The sequence below is a fragment of the Serinus canaria genome, chromosome 8 (assembly GCF_022539315.1).
Source record: "Serinus canaria isolate serCan28SL12 chromosome 8, serCan2020, whole genome shotgun sequence".
In the NCBI taxonomy this organism is placed as follows: Eukaryota; Metazoa; Chordata; class Aves; order Passeriformes; family Fringillidae; genus Serinus; species Serinus canaria.
In genome coordinates, this window is record NC_066322.1 from 14,482,798 (window position 1) to 14,500,648 (window position 17,851).

General features: G+C 39.2%; 1 protein-coding gene across 2 annotated transcripts in view; it reads right to left on the bottom strand.

Moving 5' to 3' along the window:
• Nucleotides 1-17,851, bottom strand: part of COL24A1 (collagen type XXIV alpha 1 chain) — a 121,944-nt gene that overhangs the window by 46,887 nt on the left and 57,206 nt on the right. For both annotated transcript variants that reach the window (XM_030226696.2, XM_018912278.3), the window contains 5 exons: nucleotides 17,370-17,423; nucleotides 13,085-13,138; nucleotides 12,308-12,352; nucleotides 6,841-6,894; nucleotides 5,756-5,800 (listed from right to left, as the gene is read on the bottom strand). In XM_030226696.2, coding sequence (XP_030082556.2) covers nucleotides 5,756-5,800; nucleotides 6,841-6,894; nucleotides 12,308-12,352; nucleotides 13,085-13,138; nucleotides 17,370-17,423 — 252 coding nt within the window. The remainder of the gene's footprint in view (nucleotides 1-5,755; nucleotides 5,801-6,840; nucleotides 6,895-12,307; nucleotides 12,353-13,084; nucleotides 13,139-17,369; nucleotides 17,424-17,851) is intronic.

Here is a 17,851-nt window from a genome sequence, read left to right on the forward strand (position 1 = left end):
CCCATGGCAGCAGTTACCTGCCAGGTTGCACTTTAATGTGTTCTTCTGGAAAATTTTCAATTATCACAGTCCAGTGCTATTTCATTTACAGTTCAGCATTTTCAAATGTCTTTATTCAGCATTCATTTAAGGAGATGATATAATACATTTAAAATACTATCTTGTCACAATAACATTTTTCGATTAATTTTCTGTCTGTTGAGAAAGTTACTTGGGAATCAATCAAATCAAAGGTGATAATCTGAGTGAAAATCTGTGATTTGCTATGGCCAATGGAGGAAGTGAAGAAGAGCAGAGATGCACCACATTTGTACCTTGCAGCTGATATTTCACTCCATTCTTTAAAGGACTCCAAAATTCATCTACCTGAATATTTGAAAGCCAAAATATACTGGCACCAATCACCTACTCAGCAGCAGTTTTAGGAAATAAATAAATTTAAGCACTTGTAGGGGGATGCTTGCATTTAAGGGAAGCTGCCTGACCAAGTGGGGGTAGGATGTGCTCACTGACAAAACCTTGGAAGCCAAACTGCAGATGTCATGTGCAGCTACTGTTATGAGCCCTGAAAAACAGCTGAAACCAAATGATAAAGAGAACCACTAGCAAAAAATCCTTCAAGAAAAATGAGCAACACCTTGATAAAGCTAAGTTCTAGATACTGTAACCCCTTTCTGCACTGCCCTCAGCAGGAACTCTAGCACATCAGGTCACCTAGGGTAGAAACAAGAAGCACCAGGTAAGACACAGAAGTACCTTTATTGCCATTCACTGTTAAGTCCTTCAAAGAACCCACAATATCTCTATCCAACTGCTTTCTGAAAGCAGCTGAAGCAGTTCCTTCTTTGGAAGCCCTTGGCAATGTCCCATGCATTCACCAGACTTTGAAAAAACAAGGCTTTCCTCAATTGACTTATCTTTTAGCCTATGGTTTAAAATTCTCTTTTGTATATCCCCAAAGCCCAGACTTTCCAGGACAATTCAAACAAGTCCTTCTGCTGAGCATCCTGAACACATCAGTTAAAGTTCACTTAATCTTTTCTTCAAGCAAAAACAATTGCAGTTTCCATTCTCCCTGATTTATGCATCCCTGGTGCCTAATCCAGCTAATTTTTACCCCTCTGAAGGATGTGGTAATTGCTTTATGGTGATTCTTCCCAAAAGCAGCTCAGCTACAAGGCACATGGCCTGACTGCAGTATTTTATTGCCATTCACAGACCATTTGCAGCCTGCTCTGGAGCTGCCATCCACAGCCTGAACATCACTGGTTTTCCTTTGCTGCATTGTAAGGTTTTTTCATGGTAAAGCACTTTTTATTTCAGCTTGGTTTCCTTCTGTTGTTTCAAAAACTATGTGCAACCAGGGAAATTTGCTGACATGTAATTTCTGAAGATTATTTTTCCAGGATTTGTGTTCATGAACTCTGCTTTTTGACACCAGTTGCACATACTACAGCTGACAGTTCTACTCTTCTACTCTGTCTTATTGTGTGTATAAACATCAAGGATTTCTAATTCAGAAGTGTACAGGCTGAATTTCTTTAACAAATTTTAACAAATAGATCATTTGTATGAGATGCTTGAAGTTGGTTTCAAATATTTGCTCTCCATTCACTGAACAGCATTTATCTAAGCAAAAAAAATCCAGTTGCACATGTCAGCAAAGAAAAAAATTTCCTCCTACAAAATAAAAGGGGAATTTTCTCAATAGCTGAAGGGGTTGTTTCTTTTGGCATGGCTTCCCAAAGATTTTGTCTCATCAGCAGTGTACATTTGCTCTGTCTGCTGCTCCCTTGCTTCTCACAATCTTAACCAATCCCTCTTCAGTTGGACCTGTTGGTCCTGCAGTTAACCAAACATCCTGCAGCAAGGAACAGCTGCTGGATTCTACCTCAGCTCAGGGCTCTGCTGAACCAAGCAGCCCCACCTCAATCTGCCTCCCTTCCCCTTTAAACAAACACAACACCTGCTGTAGCCAGAAAAACAGTTTTTGTTGTAGGATTTGGTTAAGGAATAGTGTCTGAAGTCTGACTTTAAGCACATTCCTGGTCTACTCCTAAATTTGTGTCATTTACTCTTACAAGCACAGCAAACATTTTATAAATTTAGTCTACTCTGCTTTTACAGTGGACAAGCATCCAGAAATATTTTGGCAGAAATGTGCTCTGGAGAGTCAGCAGCTTCATGTGACCTAAGACATGTTGGATGCTGTGGCTTCTATCCCATTGACAGAGGTGTATTTCAGCACATATTCCACCTTACTAGGCTGAAAAGCCAAGTGTTCTAGTCCAATCTCCTGCTGTTGAAATTTCCCTCCTTGTGCAGAGTTGTCATCTGTGCTCTTCAAAGCAGGCACTAAGCAGGACTTGAGAAAGCTGCTACAGAAAAGGAATAACTATTTTGGCACCTCAAACAGCAATTGCAGACATTTCAGTCAATGGCTGGAGATGGATGATACCAGGGAAGTACGAAAATTGAAAGAAACAGAAGAAAAATATTGGTTCAACCCTTTGGTATCAATAGCAGGCAGGCACATGTGGTCATGGCATAAATTTCAGTGAATTCAGCATTTACAGGATTTATTATTGCAAAATTGCTTCTTTGGACAGCTTATTCAGGAAATGCACTAGTTGTCACTTGGAAAACTGGAATGCTGTGATGGATTCCCCACTGCTAAGAACCAGTATAATATATTTTAACCCTAGGCTTGAAAATATGTGTTATATCCTGTAATTTGAAGAAATCTGTCCATAGATGTAATGAATAAACAGAAAACCATAGACAAGCCAAAAAGGGAAGGTAGTGAGGTCGTGGTGCAGAAGGGAGAAACCAAATACACAGATTTCTTTAGACATTGGGCTTATTATCAACATTTCAACAATTTCTTTTTCCCTTTGCCTTTAATATTAAATTAACTTGACAGCAGTTGTACATTTTTCACTGCTATTTGTACAGTTCTTTCTGTACTTAGTGTCACCAAGCACACAAACTGCACAAGGCATCAGTAAGGACAGATATGCCCCCCTATACCTTTTTTTGACTCCATCTCAAAATCAGTCCCAGTGGTTGGTAACACTTGCACTTTGCTCTTGCACTTTGTTTTTCAAACTTTCTTCTGTTTTTCAAACTTTTTGTTTGTTTGTGTGTGTGTGGCATGTTTGATGCCAGAGATGTCCTCATGCCACCAGAGCCAACACTGAATAGCAGGGAGTGCATTTATCAGTGAATTAAGAAGTCCATACTCCACGTGCATGCCAAGGGAAAGAGAAATTACTTGTTACAAACAGAAGCTGTTGAGAAGCTGGAAGCAAAGTCTGTGTCCAAAGCATACAGAAGTGAATATTTTGCATCAGGACTCACGTCTGGAAAAGCATTTTATGCATATGAGAAAAACCATCTTCTTCCTGTTAGTACTTTTCAATTCTTTTTGGAAAAGCTTAACTGTTACAGATTGCAGTGGTGAATAAGGTGAAGGAAAGGGGTTTTGAAAGGTCTAAGAGTTCAGTGTGCTTGTGTCCCCTCTTGGTGTTTTACCACTGGCCTCAATGACAACAAAATATACATTATCCCTGTAAAGATTATGTAGTGAGCACAGGTCCTCTACTGCCAGATAATGCAAAGCTAACAACAGATCAAGAGCCTATGAAGCTCATTTGATTAGGAACATGTACATAAATCAGAAGATATTCTACAATCCACAGGTAAAAATAAGAAATATTTATCAACAACTTAGAAACTACTTTGATTTTCAGGTATCGTGTGCCATCCTGTATCACATGTAAATTCTCCAGATATCACATGTGGGAAATGGGAATTAATGACTGGCCATAATTATCCTTCTTTACAACACTGTAACAGGGCTGCACACCCCCTTGTTTGGCATAGAAAGTATTATTTAATTCTTGCAGCTTGACCCTGACTACAGTTAGGTAGCTGGTATGATGATTTTATTTAACATCACTGCAACATATCATCATTGATTACGTGTTTGAGCTAGTAATTACTACATAGAATGGATCTCTTTTAATGGTGAAAGACATTATGTCCATACAAAATATCTGAGCTGTGGAAGATTTGTCCACTGCATTCAAGCTCACTGTGAAGCAAAAAAAAAACAAACAACAATAGTCTATGTCAAATGCAGAAAGTTAACTCACTGGGTTCTGTGCCTGTTTCATGTACTGGTATTGATGCAATGATTCAAGATTGAGCCCAGCTTTGTGTTTTGTTGGGGGTTTTGGTGCACGTGGCACTGTGTAACACAGTGCCTGCTATCAGTTTTCCCTAACATGTCACAGGCTGAAAAACAGAATCTACACATAATAAAAGCCACCCTTAGAGATACACTGGATGACTTCCAAGGGGACATGACTTCCAAGTGGCATGTCATGCCACTGCTGCTTCCTGTGTCAGCAGACACTTTTAACAGACTGAGATTCCAGCTTCTCAGTCCCCTTCCCCAGAGCACAACTTCCAGAGTGCCCAGTGGAGCTGCCTTGACCAACAAGCAGTTTGTAACATTTCTGCAGTAACCAACCTTTAGATGGTTGAGCCTCAGGTACATCTGCTTGGTGTTTTGCAGACAATGGGGATCTAACTTGATCTACTCACTAAGCTGACCAGGGTTTATGTGAGTAGGACAGCACTAAACCCAAACCAGGGTGTGGTATCTCTCCTCAGCATAGGTTAATACCAGAAATAAAATCAATTTAATAGTGTTCCACACAATATTTGGGTAACTCAAGCATGGGCCAACAAGCTCACATCTGCTCATAAATCCCAGACAAAAGTTAAAAATACAGAAGGGTGGAGGATGAAATTAAGTAGAGAGAATTCCAAAGTGTTTCAGTGACAACTATCAACTTGAAAAGCACCTGCAGTGGAAGAACTGAGAGAGATCAGGCCTTTAAAACAAGCAGGATAGGAGGCTGTGGATATCCAGCTGAACAACAACACACTACTGTAAAAGGGCACATCTATGCAAGAAATAAGCTTGTAAGAAGCAATGTTTCCTTTCTCAATATTCTCAGCAGTTTGGGCAGTGGGCTGGAGTCATAGATGCTTGGATGAATTGGAAACAGACTACAGGGGAGTTAGAATGTGACTTAAATTATCTCAAAAACATAACAGGCTAATTGAATTGGGACTGTTAAGCCAGAAAAGAAAGAATGAAAGCAGCACAGAATAACAACCACCATATGTAAAATACTGTTTCCAGCAGAAAGGAATCAGGTTACACAAGTGAAAGAACTTTTTAAAAAATAGACAAGCCCTGGTCTTGGAACCTTTCAATAACTATTTAGACAAATATTTGTCAGAAATTATGCAAAGATAACAGCTCCTGCCTAGGCAGAAGAGGATGGATATGTGTCACCACAAGGTCACCTTGAGCTCTGTGATTTTATGGAGCATAGACAGAACAAGCCTGCAAAGTAGATCTCAGGCTCAATGCAGCCTCTGAAATGATGTACTGGAAAAGGATCACTTGTTCACTTACATGAACATGCCTTGGAAAATCCCCACAACCACCTGCAATACTCACACAACATATTGGGAGAAAAGCAGACTAAGTTTTGGAAAATGCTTAAAATGGGAAATTTCTTTAAACAGTATGACTCTTAAAGATTGCAAAAGTATAACTGACATACTACAGCTTTGAAGAGAGGCAAACTTCATCAATGTCTGCAACCAATTATTCATTTGCTTGCAAATAAAACAGAATTAAAAATTAAACAGAAAGAGAATTCAAACTTACTGCTTCACCAGTTTTTCCAAGGTTTCCTTGGTCTCCTTGTTCTCCCTGTTAAATGCAGAAAACAGATGATCTAGTTCACTCGAAAAGTAATTTCTTTCATATGTGCATATTAAAGTCCTCTGTTTTCCTAGGATCCTCTTTATTTTCTAAATGACATCTGCCAGTTAAAACTTTAAAAGCTAAAATTAAGTAACCAAAACCAATTTTGTCAGTGGCTAATTTTGGTTTGGTAAAATGATGTCCTAATGTATTCAGGATTTGCCTGCAAAAATCAAAACTATCAATAAAGTGCTCATGAAACACATTAGGTCAGCAAACACTACAAATTAATTAATCTATTTTTTATTTAAATCTTTCTTTCAGCAAATTTCCTTCACTATTTCACTACTGCTTCAAAGATAGGTATTGCCTGTGCACTTTATTTATTACTAAAATTTTCTTATGAAATATTAGGAAAATTGACATTTGAATGACATTTTAATAAACTTCTCCCCCTTCCCCCAAAATCTTGAAACTGTCATTAAGTATTGATTAATTCTGTTCTCCAAAATAACACTGTTACATAACTGGAACATTCAGCTGTGTGTGTCACAGGTGGAAGCTGGGTGTATAAGCACTATTGATTATCTGGCTGTGGCTATAATCCAGTTATCTAATTAATAACTGATGAACAGTTATTTGTGCACTGTTTACACAGACTGCAGATCAGCACTGGGAAATTCTGCTGCCAGGAGCTCCTCCTCTCAGCTGCAGCACTTCATCTCCTCCCCATTCACCCTTCCAAAATCCTGCCAGAATAGGAACTGCCCTGAGTCCCTTGTTGCCCCCTGGTCCAGGCACTCTCACACTCCCAGGCTGTTCACTTTCATTCCAGCAGGTGCAGCCTTTGCTCACACATCCCTATCTCCTAGAAATCCTCTCTCCTGCACAATATTCTCCCTATCCAAATTGGGATCTTGCAAGAAACAGAATCATCAGTATGAAACACTTTTACATTCTTTGGAAGCATGTGTGCTTTCACTGTAAATAGCTGTGTATAACTCTATTCCAAATACATTCTATTTCATAATAAAACCATCACTTACCTTCAAACCTTCTGGTCCAGGATCACCTACATAACCTTTCTGTCCTGGCTTTCCCTAAAGTAAGGATTAGAATAAAATATTGTAAATATTTTATTTCAAAAAGATGGTTTCACCCCAGTTTATCTATTAATCAAAATACATGCACTAAAAATGTACATTTAGTAATACTTAATGTAAAAATTTCAAGTAATTGTATTTAAAAATCTGTATTTGAAAATGCACTGTTGAATATTTCACCAAATACTGGAAGAGTGAGCAGAATTTGTATTAAGTCTTACATCAGTTCACACTGAGGAAAAACTGGCACAATCCAAGACTGAAACACATTTCATTTTCACGCTGAAAAAACATATTAGGGAGACAAAAAAAAAGGCAAGGCAATGTTCTATCCTGGTTAATTCCAGCAGAACAGGGACTCAACACTAATAAAATCTGATGCTTAGACTTCAGGGACTGGTGTCATAACTGTCCTTCCTCAACCAGACAAAAATCAGCTCAAACATCCTCTCCTCCTTATTAGAAAATTGATGATTTTGAGCCCCATTTCTCTCCACTAGCATTGTGCTGCTGGCAGATCTGGTTGCTATGATACTGTGGTAATAACACTGCTAGCCAGAAGAAATACAGCAACATCAATCAGAGCAGGAGGCCCCAAAGGGACAGGATCTCTGAAGCACTTTGGAGCATGCATCCCTCCCTCTGTCATCACTCACACAGACTCACAAAGGAACACAAACTAGAAAGCTTTCCCCCTTTATTTTCAATTAGATGTTTATAATGTAATTATGTCTCCCTTTTAAGAAATTGTTTTCCCTCCCAGTATATTTTACTTCCTCTACAACATAAAACATGGCCTAGCCATTTGTCTATCTGGACAGCACAGCCTTGCCTAGACAAACTTTCCCCATCTGCTCCGAGGAATTGGCCCTGGGTCAGCAAACAAAGGTCCAGGGGACTGGACCTGGCTCTCGAGCAAGTTGCTATGAGATTGCTGGAGGCTGACAACTGGAGAAAAAAAATGAATTCAACATTTTAATGATTCAGTATCAAAACCATGCAGATTGGTCCTAAAAAGAAATGATCAGTGGCTGTTCCAGCAAACTGAATAATTGGAACGGCCAGAGTCCCTAATAAGAGTTTTCCATTCCACATAAGCTGAGAAAAGAGCAACTAAAGCAACAGATAATAAAACTTTTCTTAAAAAGAGATGGCATTTTTTCATTTGGCTTTTTTGCTTCAGCTACTCTGGTCCTGTCTTTCAGAGTATGTATGTGTTAGTTTCTGGGCATCTGAGAAATTCTCTATATGGCTTAAAATGATATTAAATTGTCTCAGAAGGTTCCATGACTTCTCATATTAAGCCCTTTCTATAACTCTCATTCTCTTTGCCCACCTGAGTGATTTCATTCTGCCCAACAGGTTCCAACAAATAAAATCACTTTAGGAATATACCTTTGTTTTTGCCAATGAACTAATATATGGAAAAGCCAAGAATGCAGGGAGAAAAGACCATGAAGAGAAGTCCTGAGAGAACCAGACAAAGCAAGTCATGTCTTTCCACAAGGCTTAACAAAGAACAAGTGATGGGCTTCTGCAGGTCACTGCCTACTGTTTGACCACTTTGTTGTAAAGAAACTTAAGGCCTTTCTATACAGCAAGACTGTAATATAAAAATGCTTTAAGTGAAATTCATCAAAAGAAAAACAGTGGCCCCTATGAACTGCCTTGATAATTTTAAGCCTTATGAGAGCTGAACTGCAGTTACAGCTTGTAAAGGTTTCTTGGCTGTCATTCCTCAGCTATATAGTAGCTGCAAAGGACAGAGAACAGATGGAAGTTGATCAGAAAATGGAACAAGTGGATTGAACTGGTAAAGCAATCTGAAACACATGGATTTGGCTTCAAACAAATACAATACATTTACACATGGAGGAAAAGCCTCTGACAGAAGGTTAAAGTAGGGATGGCTGCTTTTCTACTTGTAAACCCCTGAGAAAATGACTCTTCCAGAGCAGGGTAATCCCAAAGGAAATGTCTGTTTCCTAAAATATTAACTGCAAGTTCTCCCTTCTCTTTCAGGAAACAGCAATCAACTGTGCTTCCTTTCACCTCCCAACTGCTATGTACAGGTGTGTGTATATAAATATCCCTCACTATCACTCTTTCAATCCCTCCATAGGCTTCCCACATGCCTTCAGCCCACAGGAAGACACTTCCAAAAAATACTGCACTGGGAGTGTGGGGCAGATTTGAGAACACTTCCCACTATCATCAGGAGAAATTCCAGCTTCTGTTTAACACATATAGCTCACAAAGGAATCAACTTGCAACAGCTCCTTTTTACTTTCTGGTTTAAAACAATCTCCACTCTTTTAAAGGCATTTTCTTCACCAGAAATGATGATACAAAAAAAACCCAAACAAAACAAAACAAATCCAAAAAAAAGGCATCAATGCTTGCACGGAGTGAGCTGAGCTACACTGACAGTTATAGTGTTAATATTTGGATAGCCTTTGAGAGAGAGGGTTAACTGGGTGGACACTGAATAAACACTCACATTTTTAGTATGGCACCTCCTGTATTTTCATGGGACAAATAAGCAAGCCCCACAAAAAAACCCCAACAGTTGTTTTTTTTTTTTTTTTTTAATGTAGAAGGATTAATTTAGGAGAATGTAAGTATTTGACTTTGGAATAGAATGGGTGGGAAGGTTTGCAAAGGAATTAATGAAACATCAAATGATGTGATCAGATTCAGCTCCAACACCTCTTCCAAAGTGGAGACAGACTGAGGTCTTTGGAACTGAGATCCATCCTGAGTAAGCAGGGGAACATCCTCAGTTTTGTCTCTAGCTGCTTCAGACACCTGGAAATTCTTTTTTGAGTGGGGACTGAGAATCCCTGTGCAGGCTGATATTGACTTCTGTCCCAGCAGAAGATGATCTGTTTTGATGGCAGCACCAGTCAGGTGAGTCCCAGGGGTCTTTGGTCTCTTTCCTGTTTTTTAAAGCAAATGGCAGAAACAAGGGCAGGGGAGGGAGGAGGGAGAAAAATGAGGTGACATTTTATGGCTGCCAGCTTGCCACCTGCCTAAACCTGAACTAGGGATTGGATATTTTGACCTGAAATTGTAAAAGAGATGAGGATACCAGAAGCACCAGAAACCTGCTCTGTTACTGTTTCATAAGAATAATGAAAGGGTTACAGTACATCACCTACAGGATGCTTCACCTACCTCAGACAAGCCCCAGCAAATTAAGGTGACAGTGGCTGGAAAGAGGACAAACCTATTTATGGCCACAAATAAAGTCTGTGGGGCAGGAAGCAAGGCTGTAGTGAGATAAGGACAGGCAAGGCTTCCAGATTAGAGAAAAGGACTGTAAACCAGGCAAACAACTGAAGCAGATTGATGAGGAAAATGAAGAATTCCCACTCCTGGAGGCTGCAAAACACAAGTTAAACACATCTGTCAGCCAAAGACAGAGCTGACAGCTGATGGTGCCTTGGGGCCATGCATGGCCAGACCACTTTTTCAGGTCCCTCCTGTGCCCCCATGGCTATTTAATCAGTGACAACACTGTTGGGATAGTGTTTACTTTCAGGTGTAACATCCACTTCTTAAAACTCCTTTCATGGAAGATGGAAGCAAAAGCTATTTAAATCAAATGAACAGCAAACTGCAGTCAAGGAAGCATAATTTCAAAAGACAGATGTGTTCAGCATCTTATTGACTCAGTCGTGCTGTGTGAGATCTCAGCCCTGCTGTGACTCTCACCCACACAATCACAGTGTGTGTCCCACGTGGGAGGGCAGCACCAAGGAGCAGCAGAGTGGGAGCAGAGTGCAGAGCAGCAGCACAAACAAGTTGGCCTGAAGCTGTGAAACAGCTGGAGTCAAGAGAAGCCAGAGAATCCAGGCAAGAGCCTCTGGGCCCCTGGACAAGGAGGAAAAACAGGCAGAGCTGCCCATCAGGCAAAATTCCCTTTTCCCCTATCTCTCATTTCAGGAGGGGATGTTAGCCAGCAAGCTACTAAAAAATGCCTGGAGCCAGCAACCCTGGGGCTCACTTCAGATGCACATACTCTGCTCTCAACAGCTGGCTGAGAGAGAAAGCAGAGAGCCACAAGACATGCCAATGGTGTGCACATTTCCCACTGAGAGAAATAAAAACCTAAATAATTTAGGTCAAATTGACCCATAATAGATGAAAAATATTTCATTTTGCTAGGCTACACAAAAATGTTTCCTCTTGGGTCACTTTGACAGCAGCTGGTGGTGGCCTGTGTGTGCCTGGTGACGTGGAGGATGGAAGGTGGGTGTCTCTTGCCCATGAGTCACCCACTGCAGCATCTTCTTTTCCAATTGCCACAGCACAACATGGGAGCTGCTGTCCAGCCATGAAGCCCTGCCCAAGGAGGAGACTCAAAGGATGATGCAGCCAAAATAAAAATTTCCACCGGGCTCTCGGCAGAAGCTCAGGCAGATTGAACTCAATATTGAACAAAGTTACTGAATGTTTTGAAATCCTGTTTAATTTTTTGCATGTCTTCCTCAGCTGAAAAACAAAGAGACTTTTGTAGGAAGGTTTTGTGTTTGGTCTTTTGCCTTTTTTTTTTTGTTTTGGTATGGGTTTGTCTTAACACCTAGTCTATGTGGCAAATAAATATTTTAATATACTTTTTAACAGAATGCAATTTCCCAGCTTTGACTAGCTACTGAACAGAAAAAATGACATATGAATATATCCACTCCAAAAGCAGAAAACAGTGGAAAAGACTCTTAAACTCATGCAAGAAATGGGAAATCATCCAGAATGAAAGCCAAGTCAGTGATTAGCACACATAATCAAATCACTAAAGGCAGAAGATCAAATTGCACTCAAACTTAGAGACACTCCTGTAATCCCTAGAGCAGGTTAGTATCCATTTTAGCATAGAAATTTTCTAAAAATAAGCTTCAAGTTCACTGAAATACTCCTAGACAATAGTATATTTTTGTAACTAACAAAAAAATTGGATGACAGCTTTAAACTTCTCTCTTTTAAAACACGTCAGCATAAACAGCTTTGTGACCTTCCAGCTTTACTGTTTTCAGTAACTACCTGCCAGGTTTCTGGTAGATTTCTTAAAGCATACATCCTTTATATTTCTCCCTGTGAGCTGAGTAGGTGCTTCCCCAGTAGAAATATTTTGATATATCAGCTGGTTCAGTCCCTAGAAGGTGCATGGCAGTTTCATCTGTCTCAGAGTAGCATCATATTTTGTGCACTATAGCAGTGATTTCCTTTCAAACCCTTTGTATGGAAAATAATTTCCCCTCCCAGCTCTGCTTTGAGCACATTCTGAGGAAAAACACACATTTATTCAGGGGTAACATTTTATCACAGTCATTTCTCACAGAAAACTTACATTTCAAAGCAGTATTCCTTCTGAAAAACTGCCTGCCCTACCAAAATTCCTCATACTTACTCTTGGGCCGACTCCTCCAATAGGTCCAGCTGGTCCTACTTCTCCCTAAAAGAAATCAGGAATTCAGTGATCTTGATGACAAGCCTAGTTTTAAAAAATAAAGTCTGCAGACAACTGTTTGTATTCACTATATCATCCTAAGCTTCATGTGTGTTTGTCTGAGTCCAAGTCTGACAGAAACACCTGGGAACAGACCATGTGTCCCTGGTAGCTTCCACTCACTCAGTGTCTGGCACAGAAGCCCATCATTTAGCTCCTCAGAAGTCTAGAGATCTATCTTCACAACCACCAACTAAATTACTCTTAATGTTAATTATTTTTAGCATACAAGATATGAGCTTTTATTTTGATGATGATGAATTAAGAATAGTTGATGAATCTATAAGATGAGGAACTGCCTTTCTCCCCTTTCAGTTAATAGGGGTCTAAGTATTTACTTTAGAGTATCTAGAACCCTGTAATTAAATTGGTACATGCTTGCTATTTCCATACAGCTCCCATCTCCTTCCTTGCCATCTTCCCAGTTTAACTAAAATAACCACACACAGCTCTGGACATATATTATCTGAGAGTCCACTAAAATGAAAATAAACCACATAATGGATGCACATCCCCATAAGGCTGCTAAAAACTTTTTAAAACACTGGCCAAAATGCAAAAGAAAACTTGAAATTTTGCTTGACAACTCCATACATACCTAACCATTGTTGTCTAACCCTCCTAACCCCTCACAACTCTGAAACATAATCTTTTAATTAGATAATGGTTTCATCTTACCTCAGCTCCTTTGGGGCCTGGTGGCCCTGGAGGCCCTCGGTCACCCAGAGCTCCCTAAACACCCAAACAAACACAGTGAGAACTTACAGCAGCTGACAATGACATTGGTCTAGCTTCTCCTCCTACAAACCTGGACTAAGACCCAAAACTGAGGTAGCAGACCTAATGTCTTACCACTGTTCATAATGTTTCCCATGGAAAGCCAGGCAAAGATGCAGAAAACCAAGCATCATAAAATCTTCTACTCAGATTTTGCTGAAGTATTATTCTTTTGGTGTTGTGAGAAGGAAACAAGAAAATATTTGAACACTATAGAACAACTTCTCCCTTTTGGAAGAGGTAAAGCACACTACCATACTGAGATTAAAGCATTATCAATGTGCAGACCTTGTACTGGGCAAGTCTTTAGAATAACACATGTTGACCACTTTGCAATGGGAAGAAACTACAAAGTGAATTTAGACCACTAGCTTGTCCAAAACTACTTGTGATATTCAGCCCCTACTTTTCTATTAGGATTAAAATCAGCTACCCAGAGATAAAGCACCTTAACCTCTGCCAGCTCGGAATTTTCATGACTGTTCACACCAACACTTTCAAAACTTTGTTAAAAAGACTTTGCAGCTAGCACTGTATCAAAAACCTTGGGCACCCCAATTACAATGGGATAATTGGGAAAAGCACTTGACCTGGCATAGCACAACAAAAAAAAGTGTAAACATATTAATGTTCTGGGAAACCTAAGCTTAACAATATCAGGTAAAACAACAAGAACAAAGAAGCTGCCCTTTAGGAGAGATATGATTATCCTCTGAGGAAAGCCATGGTGGAAAGTGTAAGCCTTATTAACTGGGCACTAATGAAGCTGAAGTCTAGACTTTGGTCCAGGCATTGGTCCAGTAACAATTTACTCAGCAGGCAAAGTAAAATGGAAGAGAAAAATGGAGCAGGCCATCTCAAGGCAGTGAGTGCCATCAAAGAGCTCATCAGTCTGGGAAAGACTGGTGTGGAGTGTTGGTGGACATGTCACCACAGAGGTGACAGGAGGGCTCTCAGCAGCAATTAAAATATTGCTAGATAAGTAATATTCTCCTATGGTTAGTAATGACATTTTCTCATTGGCCCAGCTGTTGTTTTATTCTAACAGCAAAGCCCATTAGGAGATAAGGATTTCAGTGCAGTGGAAATGGCAGCAGCACTGCTACTGTACACATCCTTCCACTCCACTGAACTGAACACAGAAACAAAGAGTTCCAGGCTGTAAACTGAATATTAATACTAAATGACATTTCCATCTCCTCCTTGGGGTAAAAAACAGAAAAACAGAAAATGGGCAAAAACAGAAAATGAAGGGAGTCAATACACATGTGCCAAAGTGTCTGGAAAAAAACTGGAGTCAGCAAATGGGGTATCCTCTGTTTCACATACATGACTTCCCAGTTGACCATCCTCCAGAAGAGGTGAAACTCCTAATAATCACTTTATTAAAATGTGTTTTACAAACAAACCTAAGTTAACAGGGGAAGGAAGCTCTTAGCTTCTTCCATGGTACCACACACACTGCTGGAAAACTACAGCAGTAGTCAGCATATTCGGACCATCTTTTCCTCTCATTTTTCTTGGTTAGAGAGCATAAATACTTGCAAAGAATAACATAGAGAACAAACAAAGTTATTTCAGAACTTTTTAGAAACATTCTTATTCCCTTTTTTAAAAAAATGTGTGTTTTGCTATTTTTTAATTAGTGGTGGATCAAGATCAGACACCGTCTAAAATATTGTTTCCAAGCTGAGTAATGTAGACCAAAGAACCAAGCTGGCTCTGTAGACCAAATTACATAATAAATCCTTTGAACATTGATTTAGAAAGATCAGATTTGCTGATTATTTCACTAATTTGGGGAAAATCCGCAGTCCAGAACTTCTACTGGCATTTAGAGGCAGCTGATCACACTCAATAGAGCTTAAATGTCCAAGAAGTTGAATTTATCCCACACCAACTGCTAAAAAATAAAGTTTACCCAGCTTTCTTGGCTTTTAAAATGGGTATTGCTTCTGAGGAAGCATAAACAAAAACATGAGGAAAATAGCAGCATAATGAGAACAGTTTTCTAAAAATAAAAGTTGGAGGAAAATTTTAGAACAGCAGTCAACTCAAGGCAGCTGGGAATCCCAAAAGCCAAACATTTCCAAAGTTATGCAGACCTTCTCCCTCAGTACTGGGAGCAGTATGAGTTTTTCCAGTTTGGTAATCCTTCTTTTCAAATGCAAGCCATCAGTTCTCCTTGACTAGAGCAGGCTGTCTAAGCTTTTTGTCTCTAATACCAAATGTGCTGGATAGCACCAAATCTGGTTCAGCTGTGTAATTTCTGTATCAAAGGAACATGGAGTCTCAAACTTTATAGTCCACCTCTTAGTAACTTTATTCTCTGGAATCTGTGAAAAGGCAAATCTGTAACATATGTATTAAACAGAATTCTAACAAATTCAGACACAATGTGCAACAATTCCATCTTGCTGAAGAAAATGAGCAGCAGGGATTAGTTCTGTTACGTTGTTCATGTGTAATCTTGGAAAACTGAATCTGAACTGCAGCACAAGAACTCTTCTAGTATTTCTCTTCTAATATTTTCCCTAGACCCTAGACAGAGTCTTTCACCACCACAGGGTTTTTTTCGTGAACACTGGTAACTCAAACACAAGAGCAACAGCCACTGCAATGGTGGGACAAACTCATTGTGCACACCTGCATATAAACAAGTCAGCAAAGCAATAAATCAGAATTGAAGGTGGACACCCTCTAGAAACACATTTTAACTTCTCCTCAGTTTGCCCCATCAGATAACTAGCTCTCAGCCTTCCTAGTCAATTCATGTCTATTTTGGTAAAAGGCTCTTGCCATGGTTGAAAGAGAAGAGATACAGAAAACATTGGCTATGGCTTCAGCAACTGGATTATTGGAAAATGTCTGTTTATTCAAAGACAGCCTGTATGATTTGTTCTTGGACAAATGATGTTGTTGGTCTTGCACAGTTCTTTTGCCTCACCAGTTTCTGCCATCTGGTTTACTTAAAGGTTAAAAAAGCCTTAATTTTGGTCAAGTGAACAAACTGCCTCTCAGAATAAAGCTATTCAAGTATTATTTCTGCATCTAGTCTCACTTGACCAAGTCCTTCTGAAATAAAAATGCCCTGTAATGTAAAAATGCTCTGTAATGTACTACAGAGATAAAGCCTTCTCATGCTTTGAGCAGTGGCATTAATGAGACATCTTGACTCAGATGTTCTACAATTTCACCTAATTTCCAACTGCATTATTGTGCTTTCATTTCAAAGAGATCTGGCAATGTCTCTAGTCTAAGTTTATAATGGGATTTATTGTTTTAGTCCTTGCATGAATCAATCTGAAATAACTGAAGTGGAATGAATTAGCAAAAAGTGCATTTTTTAGATAATCTAAAGATGCTCAACTTGGTTTCATATACAGATTTCATTCTGCCATACTTGTGCCTATTCACCACAGAAAATACAATGTAAGAATAGTCCCAAGGCTGATGAGTGAGAAACTTCATTGGTATTTGCCTTTCAATAAGCAGTTAATCTTTAGATATCATGCAGCCATTTTCCTCTGGGTTAACTTCTGAGCTACCTGCCCTTTTTCTATTAGTCTCTACCATTTCCAATTCAACAGAAATTTCCTATACCTGCTTTCATTCCAAGCTTCATTGAAAACTCTATCCATGTGAATTATTGCCTAAATTTGGTCTAAAATCTTAGTCTACTAAGGAGAAGAAGCTAAATTATTAAACTGGCACAGTTTTGTAGATAATAGATCTAGCAATGAAGGAGAAAATTTATTTCATCGATAATTTAATCTGATACATAAATTTGACACATTTTCCATACCTTCACATACTATTTCTTTTCAAAATTGTTAAAACCAATTTTTAGTACAGGTGGAACCTGAGTAATAAAAAGATCTGCATACATTTGGCATGCATTCTATTTAAGTACAGGTGAAACATATGTTACTTTCTAGTTACATAGCATTTTCTCAAACTTCTTTTGCCATTACATGCTTCCACCTAATACTGTAATTACTCTCAGAACTGTGTGGACAACATTAAACATTCAAATAACCTCCTTATATAAATACCTGAGGCAAAGTACCTGCATTCTGACAGCAGGTTTATCTTCTCATAATGCCAGTGTCCATCACTCAGAGCCTTTTCCTCAGAGATTAACACTATTTACTGTTATTTTTAATAGGTTTTCATATAAACTTACCTTAGGACCTTCAGGGCCATTTAATCCAGGTACACCAATATCTCCTGGAAAACCCTAAAGAAATCATACAGACAAATGATTTGCAGAGTAGGAATGTTTTCAATGTACTTGTTTTGATTCTGTTCATTCATTTAATAAACCTGAGTCACAGAAACTAGAAATAAATTTGATCCACCATCCCAAAAAATGTCAAAATCCATTATGTTTCCTTGAAAGGACTTGGATAAGTGACAGATTCCAGGCAGCTTTTGTTAAACTCAATTTAGCAGATGTCAGCATGGATTTAATTTCTCTTACGATAAGACTTTTTATCCACTAAGCAATGTTTGAAATTAAACCACTGGATTGGTTTGGAGGCACAAAAAAAAATCACCAGAGAACAGCCTGCACCAGGTCCTGCACTTGTGAATTCAACTATTCTTTTCATAAAGTTGAGAGAGCAGCTGAAGCCCTTTAATCCGGGGCCACACGTTAAGGACAAG